We start from the raw sequence: 19,677 nt of genomic DNA, 5'->3' as shown, positions 1-19,677 counted from the left end.
TCCTCCATTGTCAGAGTGAGGCCACACCCAAATTGGAGGAACAGCACCTCATATTTTGCTCGGGCAGCTTACAACCCAGTGGATTTCTCTAACTTCAAGTAACCCTTGCATCCACTCTTCCCTGATTTCTTTAATTTCAAGTAACTCCTGCCTTCTTTCCCCCTCTCCACCCTCCACCCCCCACATCCCCACCTAGTTGTCCTATTAGTTCCATTATTCGTATCCTTGTATCCCTGCCAACATTGGACTAACAGGACCTCACTTCCTGAGGCCATCTGCTGCTGACACTGTTTTGTTCTGGCCTTCCCTATGTTTCAGTCTGAAGAAAGGTTCCAACCCAAAACATCACCTATTCCTTTTCTCCAGAGACACTGCCTGACTTTTATAACCCCAGAGACTAAATTTTTGTCGACACTTTTTGTGCTATGTTTAGTAACTTATTAACTTTATTTATATGCTGTAACTGTAATTCTTTTTGTGCACAACCCGCAGGCATTGCCACTTTCATTTCACTGCACATCGAGTATGTGTATGTGACAAATAAATTTGACTTGACTTGACTTGACTTGACCTACTGAGTTACTCTAGCATTTTGTGTCTGTCTTAGGTAAAAACCAGCATCTTACACATATGTATCTTAAACATACCAAAATGTCAAATGAACCTCTAAATTGGAGGCAAAATCTTTGAAATTGGTCAAAAATTGAAATTTCTGTTTGGGAGGATTGTCTTTTTTGACTTATTGCCGGTTGAGAAAAGTAAAAGCCCTTTGTGAAATAACCACAGGTTTGTGAAACAAATGATAAAGTCTTGAAAAGTCAAATGATGCAATGTGAAAATTAAGGAACCGTGAGTGACTGCAAAGAGCAAGTTGAAGTCCAAGCAGATTGAGGATCGTGCCTTCCCTGAACCATATATTTGTAGTATAAAATCATGGGAGTGATGCTAATCATGAATTGTACCCAAGTGGCATCATTAAAAAGCCAGTGACTTGCATGTAAATGTATTCTTCATGCATAGCAGAATGAATTACAATTCCGAAAGCCCATTGTAGATACCAATGGAATTATTTTACAGATAGAATACGCTCATAGAAGAAATGAAAGTGTGCTATGGCAATGGAATTGCTTGGCTGGTGTAGTTTGGAATGCTTTGTTCTTCATTAGTTAGGTAATTATCCTCTCTGTTGTTAAGGACCGCACTCGCACTAGCCCTCTATGGTATTGGCTCCAAATTAGGAATCACGTGAAAAATGCTGCTGACAACTATCATGGTGAGGGATGGTTGGGTGTGTTGAGATGCATATTTTGGATAAAGAACATCCATTTTATGCCTTGACAAAGTCCTGTGGAATATCACAATGAATTTCCCGACTTGAGCGATGCTCTCTCTCCACTTATCACTGCAACAATAAACTCCTCCCTGTCCACTGGCATCGTCCCGCCATCCCTCAAAATCGCTGCTGTCACCCCCATTCTGAAAAAACCTGGTCTAAACCCTGACACCCCAAACAACTTCAGACCAATCTCCAACCTACCCTTTCTGTCCAAAGTTTTGGAACGTGCTGTAGCTTCCCAACTAAAATACCACCTCTCTACCAATAACCTGTATGAAACTTTCCAATCTGGATTCCGCTCAAACCACTGTACTGAAACTGCACTCCTCAAAATCACAAACGACATTCTCCTCTCCTCCGACGCTGGCAACCTCAACATCCTCATCCTACTTGACCTCAGCGCCGCCTTTGACACCATAAATCACTCCATTCTCCTCACCCGACTTGAAACCTCCCTTAACATCACCGGCACAGCCCTATCCTGGTTTAAATCTTACCTCTCTGACAGACACCAGTTCATCTCCATTAACAACTGTAAATCCCCCACCGCTCCCCTCCCCCAAGGTGTCCCCCAAGGCTCAGTCCTTGGCCCCCTCCTCTTCATCCTCTACCTGTTCCCCCTTGGTCAATTAATCCGCCGTCATGGTCTCAACTTCCACTGCTTCGCCGATGATATCCAGCTCCTCATCTCCACCAAGTCAATCTCCTCCACCACACACTCTACACTGACAAACTGCATTACTGAAATAAAATCTTGGCTTCAATCAAACTTCCTCAAACTCAATTGCAACAAATCTGAAATCATCATCATTGGTCCAAAAATGCTCACCAAATCCACCCAAAACTTCATCCTCAACATTGATGGTCTCCCAGTATCCACCTCACCTCACATCCGGAATCTTGGAATCATCCTTGATCAAACCCTCTCCTTCGACAAACACATCAAACACATCACAAAAACAGCCTTCTTCCACCTCAAAAACATTGCCCGTCTCCGTCCATCCCTCTCCTCCACAGCTGCAGAAACCCTCATCCACGCCTTCATCACCTCCCGTCTGGACTACTGCAACAGCCTCCTCTATGGCGCACCCTCAAAAATCATCAATAAACTTCAATACATTCAAAACTCCGCTGCCCGTCTACTCACACACACCTCGATCCGTGACCATATCACCCCCGTCCTTTATAAACTCCACTGGCTCCCCATCCCCCAGAGAATCCAGTACAAAATCCTCCTCATAACCTACAAAGCCCTCCATAACCTGGCCCCGTCCTACCTGACCGACCTCCTCCACAGGCACACTCCCACCTGCACCCTCCGCTCTGCCGCTGCCAATCTCCTATCCCCCCACATCCGGACTAAACTCAGATCCTGGGGGGACAGGGCTTTCTCCATCGCTGCTCCCACCCTATGGAACTCACTACCCCAAACCGTTAGAGACTCCCCCACACTCACCACATTCAAAACATCGCTGAAGTCTCACCTGTTCAGTACTGCCTTCAACCACTGAAGGTCACCTCACCTTCTGTCTCCTTTCTCTGTTCATTTATTTATTTACTTATTTATCTATTTATTAATTTCCCTATGTTCTCAAAATCTCTGTAAAGCGTCTTTGAGTATATGAAAAGCGCTATATAAATAAAATGTATTATTATTATTATTATTATACAGCAGGGAAACAGGCCATTCGGCCCACCGAGTCTGCACCGACCTGCAATCACCGCACACGAGAACTATCATATGCACTAGGGACAATTTACAATTTTAGCGAAGCCAATTAACCTACAAATCTGTACGTCTTTTGGAACGTAGAGCGCCTGGGGAAAACCCATGCGGTGACAGGGAGAGAGTACAAGCTCCGTACAGACAGTACCTATTGTCAGGATCAAACCGGAGTCTCTGGCGCTGTAAGGCAGCAACTCCATCGTTGTGCCACTGTGCCACCCCATTCTTGAACCCATGGTGCCCCTGTGACTGGGTACATTGGTGCCCCTGTGACCGGGTACATTGGCCCCTGTGATTGGGTACATTGGTGCCCCTGTGACCGGGTACATTGGCCTCTGTGACCGGGTACATTGGCCCCTGTGACCGGGTACATTGGCCCCTGTGACCGGGTACATTGGCCCCTGTGACCGGGTACATTGGCCCCTGTGACCGGGTACATTGGCCCCTGTGACCGGGTACATTGGCCCCTGTGACCGGGTACATTGGCCCCTGTGACCGGGTACATTGGCCCCTGTGACCGGGTACATTGGCCCCTGTGACCGGGTACATTGGCCCCTGTGACCGGGTACATTGGCCCCTGTGACCGGGTACATTGGCCCCTGTGACCGGGTACATTGGCCCCTGTGACCGGGTACATTGGCCCCTGTGACCGGGTACATTGGCCCCTGTGACCGGGTACATTGGCCCCTGTGACCGGGTACATTGGCCCCTGTGACCGGGTACATTGAGCCTGTGTGACCGGTTACATTGGTGCCCCTGTGACCGGGTACATTGGTGCCCCTGTGACCGGGTACATTGGTGCCCCTGTGACCGGGTACATTGGTGCCCCTGTGACCGGGTACATTGGCCCCTGTGACCGGGTACATTGGCCCCTGTGACCGGGTACATAGGTGCCCCTGTGACCGGGTACATTGGCCCCTGTGACCGGGTACATTGGCCCCTGTGACCGGGTACATTAGTGCCCCTGTGACCGGGTACATTGGTGCCTCTGTGACCGGGTACATTGGCCCCTGTGACCAGGTACATAGGTGCCCCTGTGACCGGGTACATTGGCCCCTGTGTGACCGGGTACATTGGTGCCCTGTGACCGGGTACATTAGTGCCCCTGTGACCGGGTACATTGGCCCCTGTGTCCGGGTACATTAGTGCCCCTGTGACCGGGTACATTGGCCCCTGTGTCCGGGTACATTGAGCCTGTGTGACCGGGTACATTGAGCCTGTGTGACCGGGTACATTGGCCCCTGTGACCAGGTACATTGGTGCCTCTCCACTCTGCCTAAGCAGGGATTTTTATTTTCACGAGGAAACTGTCACTTCAAGTTAATCATGCCGGTTTGTTTTAGTAGTATTTTATTTATAGCACAAGTTAATTTTTGCCAGAGAGCTTACCAGCATGTTACTGTTAAAATCTGAACCCAACTCCATGAAATCTGTATTTCATTAATTCACACTTTGTTTTGTTGATATCCTCTGAAATGGTACGGATATGATGTGATGTGATACATGGATAGATAATTATGGAACATTCTTCAAACAAACAACTTGTATTATATATGTGTGTATGCGTGTGAATATATATATATATGTATATGTGTGAATATGTACACACACGCACACACACACACACACACACACACACACACACACACACACACACACACACACACAGTTATTGAGCTATTTTTTAAATCACAAACTCCTGGGCATTACTCATATCTGATTGTATACCAAAATTGCTCCTGAAATTCCAAAATGAAACTCGAAAATGCTGGAAATATTTGGCAGGTCAGGAGAAATTAAGTCAATATTTCAGGCTGATAACCTTTCAACAGAACTGAGAAAAGTTTGTAATCGAGTGTTTTGGTTGCAGGCAAGGCAGAGGGATGGAGAGAGCCGGGGGCATCTGTGATGGGAGAAATCAAGAGAGATTGAATGAGACAGTGGTGGTGGGATTGGATGGGTTTAGTTTACTTTAGGCTATTGTCACATACACCAAGGTACAGTGAATAGCTTTTTATTGAAGATAGACACAAAAGGCTGGAGTGACTCAGCAGGACAGGCAGCATCTCGAGACAAGGAATGGGTGATGTTTCGGGTCGAGACCCTTCTTCAGACTAGTTTGGGATAAGGGAAACAAGAGATATAGACGGTGATGTGGAGCGATAAAGAGCTACGAATGAAAGATATGCAAAAAGTAACGATGATAAAGGAAAGGCCATTATAAGCTGTTTGTAGGGTGAAAATGAATTACATGCTATCCAGTCAGAGGAAAGACTATACATGATTACAGTCAACCCATCTACAGTCTACAGATACAGGATAAAGGGAATTATGTTTTGTGCAAGGTAAAATCTGATCAAAGATAGTCCAAGGGTCTCCAATGAGGTAGATAGTAACTCAAGACCGCTCTCTAGTTGTTGATAGAATGGTTCAGTTGCCTGATAACAGCTGGGAAGAAACTGTCCCTGAATTTTGAAGTATGAGTTTTCACACTTCTGTACCTCTTGCCTGATGAGAGAGGGGGAAGAGGGAGTGACTGGGGTGAGACTCGTCCTTGATTATGGTGCTGGCCTTGCCGAGGCAGTGAGAAATGTAGTCAACGAAAAGGAAGTTGGTTTGTGTGATGATCTGGGCTGCGTCCACAATTCTTTGCAAGGCCTTGTGGTTTTGGATGGAGCTGTTTCCAAACCATGCTGTGATGCATCTCAATAAAATGCTTTCTACGGAAGTTCATGAGAGTTGTCGGGGACATGCCAAACCTACTAAGCCTCCTAAGGATTTAGCGGCAATGGGTGCGTTTTCTTGCCTATTGCTTTGATGTGATGAGTTATAGAGTCAGAGTGATACAGTGTGGAAACAGGCCCTTTGGCCCAACTTGCCCACACCGGCCAACATCTCCCAGCTACACAAGTCCCACCTGCCTGCGCTTGGTCACAATAGACAATAGGTGCAGGAGGAGGCCATTCGGCCCTTCGAGCCAGCACCACCATTCAATGTGATCATGGCTGATCATTCTCAATCAGTACCCCGTTCCTGCCTTCTCCCCATACCCCCTGACTCCGCTATCCTTAAGAGCTCTATCTAGCTCTCTCTTGAATGCATTCAGAGAATTGGCCTCCACTGCCTTCTGAGGCAGAGAATTCCGCAGATTCACAACTCTCTGACTGAAAAAGTTTTTCCTCATCTCAGTTCTAAATGGCCTACCCCTTATTCTTAAACTGTGGCCCCTTGTTCTGGACTCCCCCAACATTGGGAACATGTTTCCTGCCTCTAACGTGTCCAACCCCTTAATAATCTTATGCGTTTCGATAAGATCTCCTCTCATCCTTCTAAATTCCAGTGTATATATTCCGGTCCATATCTCTCCAAACTTGTCCTTTCCATGTACCTGTCTAACTGTTTCTTAAACGTTGGGATAGTCCCAGTCTCAACTACCTCATTTGGCAGCTCGTTCCATACACCCACTACCCTTTGTGTGAAAAAGTTACTCCTCAGATTCCTATTGAATCTTTTCCCCTTCACCTTGAACCTATGTCCTCGGGTCCTTGATTCCCCTACTCTGGGCAAGAGATTCTGTGCCTCTACCCGATCTATTCCTCTCAGTTAGATTTAGCTCTTAGGGCTAAAAGAATCAAGGGATATGGGGAAAAAGCAGGAACGGGGTACAGATTTTGGATATTCAGCCATGATCATATTGAATGGTGGTGCTGGCTCGAAGGGCCGAATGGCCTACAACTGCACCTAATTTCTATGTTTCATGGATGTAGCTGGTGATATTGACTTCTAGGAACTTGTAGCTTTCAATCATCTCTACTTCGACACTGTCAATGTATACCAGGGTGTGTGTACCACTTCACTTCCTGAAGTCGATCACTATTTCCTTTGGCTTGCTGATATTGAGAGCAAAGTTGTTGTCTTGACACCTTGTTACGAGGTTCCGAATCTCCTTCCTGTGTTCCGTCTCATCATTATTTGATATCTGGCCTATTACGATGGTGTCTTTGGAAATGGAGTTAGGTTTGTACTTGACTATACAGTCGTTGATGTATAAGGAGTAAAGAAGGGGGCTGAGAACGCATCCTTGCGCAGCACTGGTGTTGAGGATTATCTTAGAGGATGATTTGTCCCTTACCCTCACTGACTGTGGTCTGTTGGTTAGGAAGTCAAGCATCCAGTTGGAGAGGTGAGTGCTGACTCCAAGTTCCATGAGTTTGGTGATGAACCTGGATGGGATAATGGCATTAAAAAGCAGAGCTGTAGTCTACATATAACAGTCTGACACAGATGCCTCTCTTACCCAGGTACTCCTGGGATGAGTGTAGGGCCAGGGAGATGGCTTCAGGCCTGGACCTGTTGTGGTGGGTCAAGGTTGCATGGTAGACTGTATTTAATACGTTCCATAACCAGCTGATGATGATGCCAAGTGATGGGAGGGGCGGGGGGAGGACGGTGATGGCTTGTTCATCACAGATACTTTGCCTAGAGGAGATGTAAGTGGAAGAAAACAAAACTAACAGAATAAGATAGAGGAAAAAGGGAAATTAATAATGCTGAGAATGGAAAATGCAGGCAAAAGCAAAATACCGCAGATGCTAGAAATCTGAAATGCAAACCAGGATTGCCGGAGATATCCAACAAATCAGGCAGAATCCGTGGATGAGAAGCTAAGTTAGTATTAGTGACATTTTACCTCAACTGACCAGTTGTGATATAAATGGAGAAGGCTGGTTTTCTGTAATGATTGAATTTAACGATGGACCGCGTGGGCTGTGAGGGCCAAGTCTGAAACTGAGATGCTGTGCCTTGGGCATGCATTGGGTTTAAACTGAAACAGTGTAAGAGGTGAAAGAGAGGTCAGAGTGGGATGAAGAACTAGATTTATCAGCAACTGGAAACTCAGAGTGTTCGTTACAGATTGAACAGAGGTCTTTTGCAAAGCAGTCATCTAATCTGGCGTTAGATTCTCCACTGTAGAGGTCATTGTGCCTCATCCACCTCAGTGCTCGATTCAATGAAGTATTGCTGAATTTGGAAGGAGCGAGTCTGCGCCGACCAGCGATCCCCGCACACTAACACTATCCTGCACACACTAGGGACAATTTATATTTATACCAAGCCTATGTGCAAACCTGTACGTCTTTGGAGTGTGGGAGAAAACCAAGGATCTTGGAGAAAATCCACGCAGATCACGGGGAGAACGTACAAACTCTGCACAGACAAGCACCCGTAGTCAGGATTGAACCCGGGCCCCTGGCATTGTAAGACGGCAACTCTACCGCCGTGCCACCGTGGGTGACACATCTTCTGTGGTTGCATGGGAAGTGTTGTGAGAAATTCTGAAGAGACTGTGCTACATCCCATGCAGTTAGGGGCATTAACGTTCATCACTTGTCCCTGCCAAAGAACACTCTATTGATGGTTTCATCAACTTAGTTCCTAATCTACTGATGATTGATTACAAACACACAAGTACATAAATTATATAATATAATATGAAGTATATAAATAATAAACAGAAGGTCCCTTAAACCTGCTCTGTCTTTAATAAGCTCATAGCTGATTTATTTTTTGCACTTTACAGACAGAAGATTACTTGAAACACAAGATTAGAAGTCGACCAGAGAAAACAGACCTGGTTAATATGCATATCCTGCAAGGTAAGAACGTGTCTTTGTAATTATGTTTTGTATTGATGTGATCACATTTTGTTCAAGTTGTCACAGTACTGGGTGTTCACTGCAATCAAACCTGAATATGGAGCGTTTGTAAGTATTCAGATGTTTCTCGGGGAACTCCATGGGCACTCAGCTACGGTGAGTTCCGTAGTTCGGTCAGTCCTGCAGACTTAGTGATTGCAGATTCCAACAGTGTTGGTTAACACTGCAAAAGATCCCTTCCCCGGACCAGAAATTATTAAATTGGACACACTGACAAAGTAGCAGATCAAATCCAGAACACTTGACTCCCTGACGAGGATCTGATTCCAGGCTCCAGATATCGGGCTTCGTTATGCCCTGACGTATCCATGTTCATTTAGCTGCAGCAGCTAAAATCCAACCAGCTATCCAACCAGTAGCCTTCACCACATGCAGTTTTGGTTTTGGAACAACCTCAGTCCGAGTTCAGAACTCCTTGTAATTCCAGGTTGTCCTAGGTTTTTACAAATTGCAGTGCCAATTTGAGCAGCAAATCAGTTTCCGTTTAGTTTATTGTCACGTGTACTGAGGAACAGTGAAAAGCTTTTTCCTTTCTCGTTTTAATGATGAATGCACATTTGTTGCAATATGTAAAGACTGCCTTTTGACAGCTCTGAAAAAAATAATAGTGCAGAATGTGCAAAGATTGATATTTTGTTAAAATGCACATGCAACTACCTTAGCATAACAACATCAGGTTACCCTGCCATACACGATTTACTGTTTGGTTTCTTTCCAAGAAGGATATTTATGGAATCGAGGAATTAAAATTAGCCAGAGAGCAGGTGTTTCCTCCTTACCATGTGAGCAGAGTTCACTGGCCATTGTTGGGTTGGCTAATGTTTCCAGCTCCATCTGGAAGAATTCCAGGAGACTTTTTCCTCATCGCCAATATTTTCAATCAACTATAAAACAATTGCAATAGGAAGAAAAAGCAAAACATTTGTTTTTTGGAGCCCCATCCCTGTACACGCACCCTGAATTTTCTAAAAGTTGCTTCCATGCAAGGATAATAAGCTTTAATTTCCAAAGACTCGAGGACAATCCTGGAGGGCTGGCAAACGCCATGCTGACTTGTCAACATGTAATGGCCGGGGAAGCATGATCGATAGAACGATAGGTTGGGATAGAACGGTTGGGTCAACATTACCACCCTGGTATTAGTAATTCATGAGGTATCATTTTAATCCATTCACCTGCAAGCTTTGCTTCAGATTGATGACTCACGCAAGAGATTTGTGAGTCAGTATAACATGACATTGCGCCAAATCATGAGGACTAAAGCTGGTGATTCCAAACAGATGGTTGGCTGACAATAATTTCAGCAGCTTTAATTCCCAGACCATCACACATACGCTGTCAACTGTAGATGTTCAGACACACTGACTACTGCAGAACATTGCTGCCCTCATACCTTTCCACCATTTACTCCACTGCAGAAGATCCTTACTTTGCCGTGACTTCCCCGTGTTGATGCAGGGGCACCGCCTTTCAGATCGCCACAGAATCTCCTCTTGCAAGAACCAAGGGTTCATTTATTGGAATGACCGTGTAGGGCAATGGTACCAAAGAGAGAGTGGAAAACAACTTTTTTTTTTTATTTACTTGACGTTAATATTTTAGTTTACTTTTAATTATGTAATTTTTAATCTTCTGTGTACTTCATTTTGTATCATTTACTATTACGCTAAATGTCAGATACTTCTAAAGACTATTTTAAAACAGTTTGTGGTGTTTACAGCTGCAAAATCTGGCCCCAAAGTTCCCAACTGTTAAAGGCAGTCAGAGCATTTCAGTGCCAGGCCCCTAAAACTCTCTGATGCAGGGTCTCAGCCCGAAATATCGACTTACAGCTGATATCTCCACAGATGCTGCTTGTCCCAATGAGATCTTCCAGCATTCTGTTTTGCTTCTACATTCCAGCACATACAGTGTCTTCATTCCAGAGGCCCAGTTGTCCCTCGTACTGTACTGCCAGATATCAGGATGCAGAGTTTAGCCTTCCATAGTCACACCAGAGAAAGATGGCATTCCCAGGTGCAGGGATGGGGGAGGCAGTGGCAATGGTCGATGTGCAAGGCATGTACCGAGCCAGCGGCATCTGCTCAGGCATCTTTTCAAATGACCGCTCATTAAGTTTGTGTTTCTGATCCAAAAGATACACCAGCAGAGGGTAAACTTCAAGCAACTCAGATGAAGCTGAAGAGGGCGAGACTGGCCGATGATCTCAATGAGAAGATCGCCCAAAGACCCGGGCCTTTGGAACTGGTGAAGAAGAATATAATTCCAGTGGACTCCGCGGTGAAAGAGGCAATCAATGGTATTTATACAGCTCACGTATGATCTTAGTTTAGGATGTACACTGTTACTTGTCTAAAATTTTCCAATCAAGAGTGCTAAGCCCACTCTAGGAGGGGCCTTCACTATCATGTGTACCATCTTCATTTAGCACTCCCAATTATCATTGAATTTCTAGATAATTACCCATTGAAATATTTAAAATCCTGATTGATTCATATCCAAGCCAACAGAATTGTTAACCACCACCTGCAGAAACTCAGTCAGAAGTTTGACTACTTTGTCTTCATTTTGCAAGTTGTATGTCTTGGTGCAAGGCTGCCTTTATTGCCCTTTCAATGTTGCCTTTGAAAAGGTGATTGTGGTGAATTGCTTTCTTGAACCTCTTCCAGTTCCCCTGGAATTTAGGCTGGCCCTAAATTGAGGATCCTTTAGTCAATGTTGAACATAAGTCAGCACATACACAAACAAAATCACTTTGTGTTAATCGCACCTCCACAGTTTCATAATGAATGGTCTCAAGAGTGAATAAGAATGGAAGAAAGGACTGTTCCTGAAAGTGGAGAGAGGGAAGAATCTAGTGCCGTTGTTAGTAAGAATGAATGTATATTCGTTCATCAGACTTTTGAATTTAATAATATTATGAGAGCATGCTCACACGCACGGTGTCCCTAATTCGGGCATTTGAAAGCTAGGGACAGTCTGTAGGTATCTTTGTTCAACAAGGGTGGCATGGTGGCGCAGCGGTAAAGTTGCTGGGTTACAGCGTCAGAGACCAGGTAGTTCCATCCTGACTACGGGTGCTGTCTGTACGGAGTTTGTACGTTCTCCCCGTGAACGCGTGGGTTTTCTCCGAGATCTTGGGTTTCTCCCCACACTCCAAAAAACGTACAGGTTTGTAGGTTAATTGGCTTGGTATAAGTGTAAATTGTCCCTAGTGTGTGTAGGACAGTGTTAATATGCGGGGATCGCTGGGCGGTGTGGCCTCGGTGGGCCGAAGGGCCTGAATCGCTAAACTAAACTACCCAATCAGCCGGATGGAAACCTTCAATAGCTAAGAGGGAGTCGATCAGAAGATTTAGCAGCCATTACACCTGCTCTTAGTCACGTGGATGTGCACAATCACAGCACAGTGCTTCCCTCAGTGAGGAGTGCTGGAAGTGATTGCAGTTCTTAGCTCTCCTTACATGTGCTCATAAGGTTTTTATAACAAAGAGCTCTGATTCTCCTGACCAAAGAGTTGTTTTTTATTTTGGCCGTTCTCTGGGGGAAGAACAATTTGCATCATTATCTTTGGCTGCCTTCACTCATGTAGAAATTCACACTTCAATCTCCTGGAAGCCCTGGTGTGTACAATTTGCAATGCTTAGCGCAAGATATAAGCTTGCTGGTGTTGCTCCTTCCTGATATTTAACATAAGATGGAAAGTCATCAAAGCATTTAACTTGGAGTACTTTGGAATTTTGTGCCAGTTGCAGTTTGATTGTGGACATAAACTGAAAAGAAATAGTATCTTTCCATGATATGGTATGATTCCATTATATCATACATGTAACCAATGTTTTCAATATTGGGACTCAATGGGCAGGACACTGGAGTTTAGAAGGATGAGAGGGGATCTTATAGAGACGTATCAAATTATGAAAGGACTGGACAAGCTGGATGCAGGAAAAATGTTCCCAATGTTGGGGGAGTCCAGAACCAGGGGCCACAGTCTAAGACTAAAGGGGAGGCCATTTAAAACTGAGGTGAGAAAAAACCTTTTTCTCCCAGAGTTGTGAATTTGTGGAATTCTCTGCCACAGAGGGCAATGGAGGACAAATCACTGGATGAATTTAAAAGAGAGTTAGATAGAGCTCTAGGGGCTGGTGGAATCGAGGGATATGGGGAGAAGGCAGGCACGGGTTACTGATTGTGGATGATCGGCCAAGATCACAATGAATGGCGGTGCTGGCTCGAATTATTTTCTATGTTTCTATGTAACATAGAATCCGACAATATCAGAAAGTTCAGGCCTTCTACATTTGTGGCTGGTTGCCCTAGAGTCCTGAGCTCCCCGTGAGTTACAGAGGAAGATGTACATTTGTGTTTGCAGTGACTGAGGCTGGGGGAAGGCGATCCACAACCTCCATTATCAGATCAGAAGTCTCCAACAACCGCCTCCCCAGAGTGGGACAATGACTTGCCTCCAGTTTGCATTTTCCTCGTCTTAGTCCTAAACTTATTACTGACTTTGTTATAGAAATTAAATATCAATGCGACATTACATTGAAGAGAATAAAAATCTCTTACATTAATAAAAATTCCTTCAACTTTATTGCAAATGATTTCTTAAAATTAACTAATAAAGGAAAACGGTGGTAGGTTGACCTTTTTGGTTGTAGTTACCTCTGTGATGCATTGCATTTTTGATCAGCATTGCAGTTTTCAGGAGACTTGTTCAACTATTGACACCCAATTGCCTGCTGTACAGTTTATCTGCAGCGTAAATACAACGAATCACCAACAGACAGAATTAATTATACTACCTTGGTCCGCGATGTGAAATTAACAAAAATACGAACAACATGGACATCTTGTCATAACTAATGTTCATATCATTACCAAGTTTACAAGAAATGATCTTCAATTTGAACTGTAATTTGATGCAGTAGATGAATGTTGAGCTGGCTGTCTGCTGACATCTTGTGCATAGCTGAAGGGTGAATCAGAAGCTGTTTATACCCAGGTCCTTGTCAGCACCTTCAGTGCAGAGCCTGCAAGGATAACGTCCAGTAGAGAGACTGAATCTGTTATGTTTAGAGATTACAACAGACTGCAGGGCTCCTGCTGAAGTAGGTTCATACACTGGCTCAGTTGAAGATAGGGAAACAGTAGGCTGCCCATCACCTTCGCATTTATCGACAATTATTTTGGAAAATCTACGCTTAAACAAAGACTTTTTCATGTTACTGCATTAGGTTTCATCATATATTTTCAGTCATTTGCTTTGATTCCTGATTTCTGAACCATAGGTAATTGATAACTACAGAAGGTATGTTTTTAGTAGGATATTAGGCTAAAAAAACAGTAAGCCCTCGTTTTAACGGACCTCTTTATAACGAATTTCTCCAACTTCAAGTAACCCTGGCATTCCCTCTCTCTCTTTCCCTCCCCCACCCAAGTCGCACCAGCTTCTCATTTTCACCCAACAAACAGGTAACAAAGGCCTGTTTCCTTTATCATTGTTACTTTTTTGCATATCTTTCATTCATTGTTCTTTATCTCTCTACATCATCGTCTATATCTCTCGTTTCCCTTTCCCGTGACTTCAGTCTGAAGAAGGGTCTCGACCCGAAACGTCACCATTCCTTCTCTCCAGAGATGCTGCCTGCCCCGCTGAGTTACTCCAGAATTTTATGTCTGTCTTCTTTTTAACGGATTTTGGTGATAGCCGACGGTTGCCGATACCGCCCCGGCTCGCACCCCCTCCCCAGCCGCTTCCAGGCCGGGCTGCCAACACCACCCTGGGCTGTTGCAGGCCAGGCTGCCAATACCCCCCCCCCCCCCCCAGCCTGCATTGCCTCCCTGGCAACTTCCAGGCTGGACCTACTGCCACCATCGCCGGCCCACACAGTTTCCCAGTAAGCTGGGGCTGTCAACTCACTGGATTCCAGGCCCACTTCCAGAGCGAAAGTCTGAAGAAGGGTCTCAATTCAAAACGTCACCTATCCATGTTCTCTAGGGATAGTGCCTGACCTGCTGAGTCACTCCAGCACTTTGTGTCCTTTTGTATATTATCCATCAATTGCAGTTGTTTGTTTCTACTGCTTATACGATGATAACCCCTTACTCTGTTATAGCGGACAATCAGCAATAATGGACACCCCCCCCCCCCTCCCTCCCCCACCCCACTATGGTCCTTTAGAATGAAGGATTACTGTAATAAAGAATAATTATCAATGCCTTAAATTGACTGATACAAAGTACTTGACAAAACAATGTGATTTATCCTTAAAATTAAACATAATCCCGAATCTACCTTCAATGGCTCAGTGAATAGGTTAATTTTGTGATACAAGGAGCTACAGATGCTTGAATCCTGAGCAAATCACAGAGTGTTGGAGGTACTCAGAGAGTCGGGCAGCATCTGTGGATGGAATGGGCAGATAACGTTTTGGTTCGGGACACTTCATACTGTATTTAAGTTCATAGATTTTTAGATTTAGAGATACAGTGGGGAAACAGGCCCTTCGGCCCACCGAGTCTGCGTCGTCCAGCGATCCCCGCACATTAACACTATCCTACACACCCTAGGGACAATTTTTCCATTTGCCCAGCCTACATTAACCTACATACCTGTACGTCTTTGGAGTGTGGGAGGAAACCGAAGATCTCGGAGAAAACCCACGCAGGTCACGGGGAGAACGTACAAACTCCGTACAGACGGCGCCCGTAGTCAGGATCGAACCTGAGTCTCCGGCGCTGCATTCGCTGTAAAGCAGCAATTCTACCGCTGCGCCATCGTGCCGCCACTATGGTGTTGGTCCACACCAGTAAATGATCCAATGGGCTTAAAAACATGTGGGAGTTTTAGATAATTTAGAACTTTTGAAATTAATTGAATTTACTTAACTTTTATAATTGTGCCTTTTTGAAATGTTATTAACTTTTTTTTTTTAGCAATCTGATTATATAATAAATAATTTTGAGTGTATTTGGTGGTTTTGAAATGTCAAGGCATTCACAATGATGATGCCTTTGACATCTCATGTCTACAAAGTAGCCTCTTTGGCCTGAAAGAGTGAAATTCAGCTATAGTTTTCAATTACGCAGTGATCCCTGCTGAAAGGTGCACATGTGTACATGTTGAATGAGGGCACATTGGTCTTGGATGTGAAGGTTCACATTGTGAAATAGTTCACCGTCGTTCACTGCCTGACTTACAGTGGGACAGGCAGCAGAGAGTGTAGCCCGCAGGGTGACTCGTGTTCCATTTTTTAAAATTAAGAAGTTTTTTTCCCAAGGAGAAGCTCAAAGTACAAACAGAATTGTTTCCATGGATACAATTTAGTCCTGATACAATTGACTGCATTTTTAATAGCATGGTTGCATTGGGAAAGTAAGAGTTAATGTGTAAAATGCTTCAAAATATAAGACGGTAGACACAAAATGCTGGAGTCACTCAGCAGGCCAGGCAGCATCTCTGGAGAGAAGGAATGGGTGGTGTTTCGGGTCGAAACCCTTCTTCAGTGTCTGAAGAAGGGTCTCGACCCGAAACGTCACACATTCCTTCTCTCCAGAGAAGCTGCCTGACCTGCTGAGTTACTCCAGCATTTTGTGTCTACCTTCGATTTAAACCAGCTTCTGCAGGTTTTTTTTCCTATTCAAAATATCAGGCCATGGAGTGAAAAAGATTATCGCGAGAGTGGAAGATTTCAGAACTTGGAGTGTTTATTGGAATATTACAGGAGGGGCCTTACAGTTTTCTTACAGTTAACAGCTTTGACCTTCTGCCACTTAAAGTATGCCTGCATGCTTCTCTATGTCAGCGTTGGAATTGAGAGCTCTCGCTTTATGTTATCAGTTGATAAATACATCTCTGATATTTTCTGTGGTGTGTAACGCAATAGCCCACATAAATCATGTAAAAGCACGTCTTTAGATGAGAGTGACAATGACAAACCTACTGCAGATGTGTCTACACATTTATGCAGCCTAGCCATGAGGAGCATCTGCCTGTAGTTTCCCTTTGTCAGAGGGCTGAGGTGATCTGAGGAGTTATGAGCACAGGCTGTAACATTGTGCCTTGGGATAATGGATCTCAGTTTATTTTAAACTGACTGGAATCAGCTTGTGGGAGATGGCTGCCTTAAGGCATGCACAATTCCTTGGAAAATAATGTTACGCACTGCTTTACAATGACTGCTGCTGCACAATGAGACATTTATCGAAGAGTATATTATATTTATAAAGGTTTTATTTTAATGAACCTTGTTGCACAGTTGGTAGTGCATCTGCCTCACAGTGCCGGAGATCTGGGTGCAGCTCTGACCTTGGGTGCTGCTCTGACCTTGGGTGCTGCTCTGACCTTGGGTGCTGCTCTGACCTTGGGTGCTGCTCTGACCTTGGGTGCTGCTCTGACCTTGGGTGCTGCTCTGACCTTGGGTGCTGCTCTGACCTTGGGTGCTGCTCTGACCTTGGGTGCTGCTCGTGTGGAGTTTGCACGTTCTCCCTGTGACCACGAGAATTTTCTCCAGGTGCCTCAGGGTGCCGGTTTCCTCCCACAGCCCAAACACATGGGGATTTGTAGGTTAATTGGCACCTGTAAATTGCCCCGAGTGTGCAGGGTTGCGAGCATTGGATGGCATAGAACTAGTGCCAATGGTTGGCGTGCTTCTGGTGAGCCAAAGGGCCTGTTTCCACACATTAATGCAACTTAATTTAAAATCGTGCTTGTGCAGTCTGTGGATGTTAGTGGCGGGGGCAAGAGCCACTTTCAATCTCAGACGTTTGTTGCTGTTATCAAGGTCAGCTCGTGGTACTGTTCCCCGGGAAAGCGTGCTTTTCTGCATTGCCCTCGCAAATTTCCCCGTCCAGCAACGTGACTGTGGGGTGGCGCAGCAGTCGAGTTGCTGCCTTTCAGCGCCAGAGACCCGGGATAGAGTCAGAGAGTGATACAGTGTGGAAACAGGCACGTAGGCCCAACTCGCCCACACTGGTCAACAATGTCCCAGCTACACAAGACCCACTTGCCTGTGCTTGGCCCATATCCCTCCAAACCTGTCCTATCCATGTACCTGTCTAACTGTTTCTTAAAAAGGATGGGACAGTCCCAGCCTCAACTACCTCCTCTGGCTGCTTGTTCCATACACCCACCACCCTTTGTGTGAAAAAGCTACCCCTTGGATTCCTAAATATCTTTTCCCCTTCACCTTGAACCTATGTCCTCTGGTCCTCGATTCCCATACTCTGGGCAAAAGACTCTGTGCATCTACCTGATCTATTCCTCTCATGATTTTGTATATCTCTATGAGATCTCCCCTCATCCTCCTGCGCTCCATGGAACAGAGACACAACCTACTCAACCTCTCCCAATAGCACACACCCTCTAGTCCTGGCAACATCCTCGTAAATCTTTTCTGAACCCTTTCAAACTTGACTATCTTTCCGAAACATGGTGCCCAGAACTCAACACAATATTCTAAATGCGGTCTCACCAATGTCTTAATCAACTGCAACAGGTCCTCCCAACTTCTATACTCAATACTCTGATTGATGAAGGCCAAAGTGCCAAAAACCTTTTTGACCACCTTATCTACCAGTGTTTCGACCTTCACGGAGCCATGCACCAGTACTCCGAGATCCCTCTGCTCTACAGCACTACCCATAGGCCTACCATTCACTGTGCAGATCCTGCCATTGTTTGACATCCCAAAATGCAACACCTCACACTTCTCTGTATTAAATTCCATCAACCATTCCTCCGCCCACCTGGCCAATCGATCCAGATTCTGCTGCAATCGTTCACAACCATCTTCACTATCTGCAAAACCACTAACTTTTGTATCATCAGCAAACTTGCTAATCTTGCCCTATATGTTCTCATCCAAATTATTGATGCAGATGACAAACAGTAATGGGGCCCAGCATCGAACCCTGAGGCACACCACTAGTCACATGCCTCCAGTCAGAGAAGCAACCTTCCACCATCACCCTCTGCTTCCTTCCATGGAGTCAATTTGCTATCCATTCAGCTATCTCTCCTTGGATCCCATGCGATCTAACCTTCCAGAGCAACCTATCACGCGGAACCTTGTCGAACTCCTTACTGAGGTCCTTGTACACAACATCTACAGCTCTGCCCTCATCAACCTTTTTGGTCACATCTTCAAAACATTCACTCAGGTTTGTGAGACACGACCTCCCACATACAAAACCAAGCTGAATATCCCTAATCAGCCCTTGCCCATCCAAATGCCTGTATATCCTATCCCTCAGAATACTCTCCTGACTAAGGGCGCTCTCTGTACGGAGTTTGTATGTTCTCCCTGCGACCATCCGGGTGCTCTGGTTTCCTCTCACATCCCAAAGACGTGCAGGTTTGAAGGTTAATTGTCTTCGGCAACATTGTTAAATTGTTCCTACTGTGCATAGGATAGTGGTAGTGTGCAGGGTGATCGCTGGTCGGTGCGGACTCGGTGGGCCAAAGAGCCTGTTTCCGTGCTGTATCTCTAAAGTCTAAGCGTCTAAAGTTTCTGCTTTGTGGCTGCTGAGTGACATTGAAGCTTAGTGGCGCATGAAAACCATCCAAGAGTCAGGTTTGTGTGTTTGCCTGGAATTGCTCTCAGGTTACCGAACGTCAACAACTGGCAAGAGTTTAACATGGTATTGATGGTTTCAGCAAATGATATCACTCGTCCTCCCCAGATTGATTAAAATCACCATTTTTTCAATACTTGCAAATATGTTTGTAACTAAAAAATGTTTTTATTCTTATGAAAACATTTTTTTAATTGTATTCCTATTATTGTTCTCCCTTTGTTGATTTATCCTGGATAATTGGCACCTCAACCATAAGGCAATTCAGCCATTGCTCTGAATTAGATTCATATCGAGATCCTATCAGCAAAAAAAAACAG

The 19,677-nt window shown here is 44.9% G+C and overlaps 1 protein-coding gene across 1 annotated transcript in view; it reads left to right on the top strand.

The window, feature by feature from the left end:
* The window catches only part of myocd (myocardin), an 89,944-nt gene that overhangs the window by 24,299 nt on the left and 45,968 nt on the right, over positions 1–19,677 (top strand). The window contains exons 4-5 of the mRNA XM_078401814.1: positions 8,644–8,719; positions 10,917–11,078. Coding sequence (XP_078257940.1) covers positions 8,644–8,719; positions 10,917–11,078 — 238 coding nt within the window. The remainder of the gene's footprint in view (positions 1–8,643; positions 8,720–10,916; positions 11,079–19,677) is intronic.

Source organism: Rhinoraja longicauda, chromosome 6, assembly GCF_053455715.1.
Source record: "Rhinoraja longicauda isolate Sanriku21f chromosome 6, sRhiLon1.1, whole genome shotgun sequence".
Classification (NCBI taxonomy): Eukaryota; Metazoa; Chordata; class Chondrichthyes; order Rajiformes; family Arhynchobatidae; genus Rhinoraja; species Rhinoraja longicauda.
This window is presented reverse-complemented; position numbering and strand designations above follow the sequence as displayed.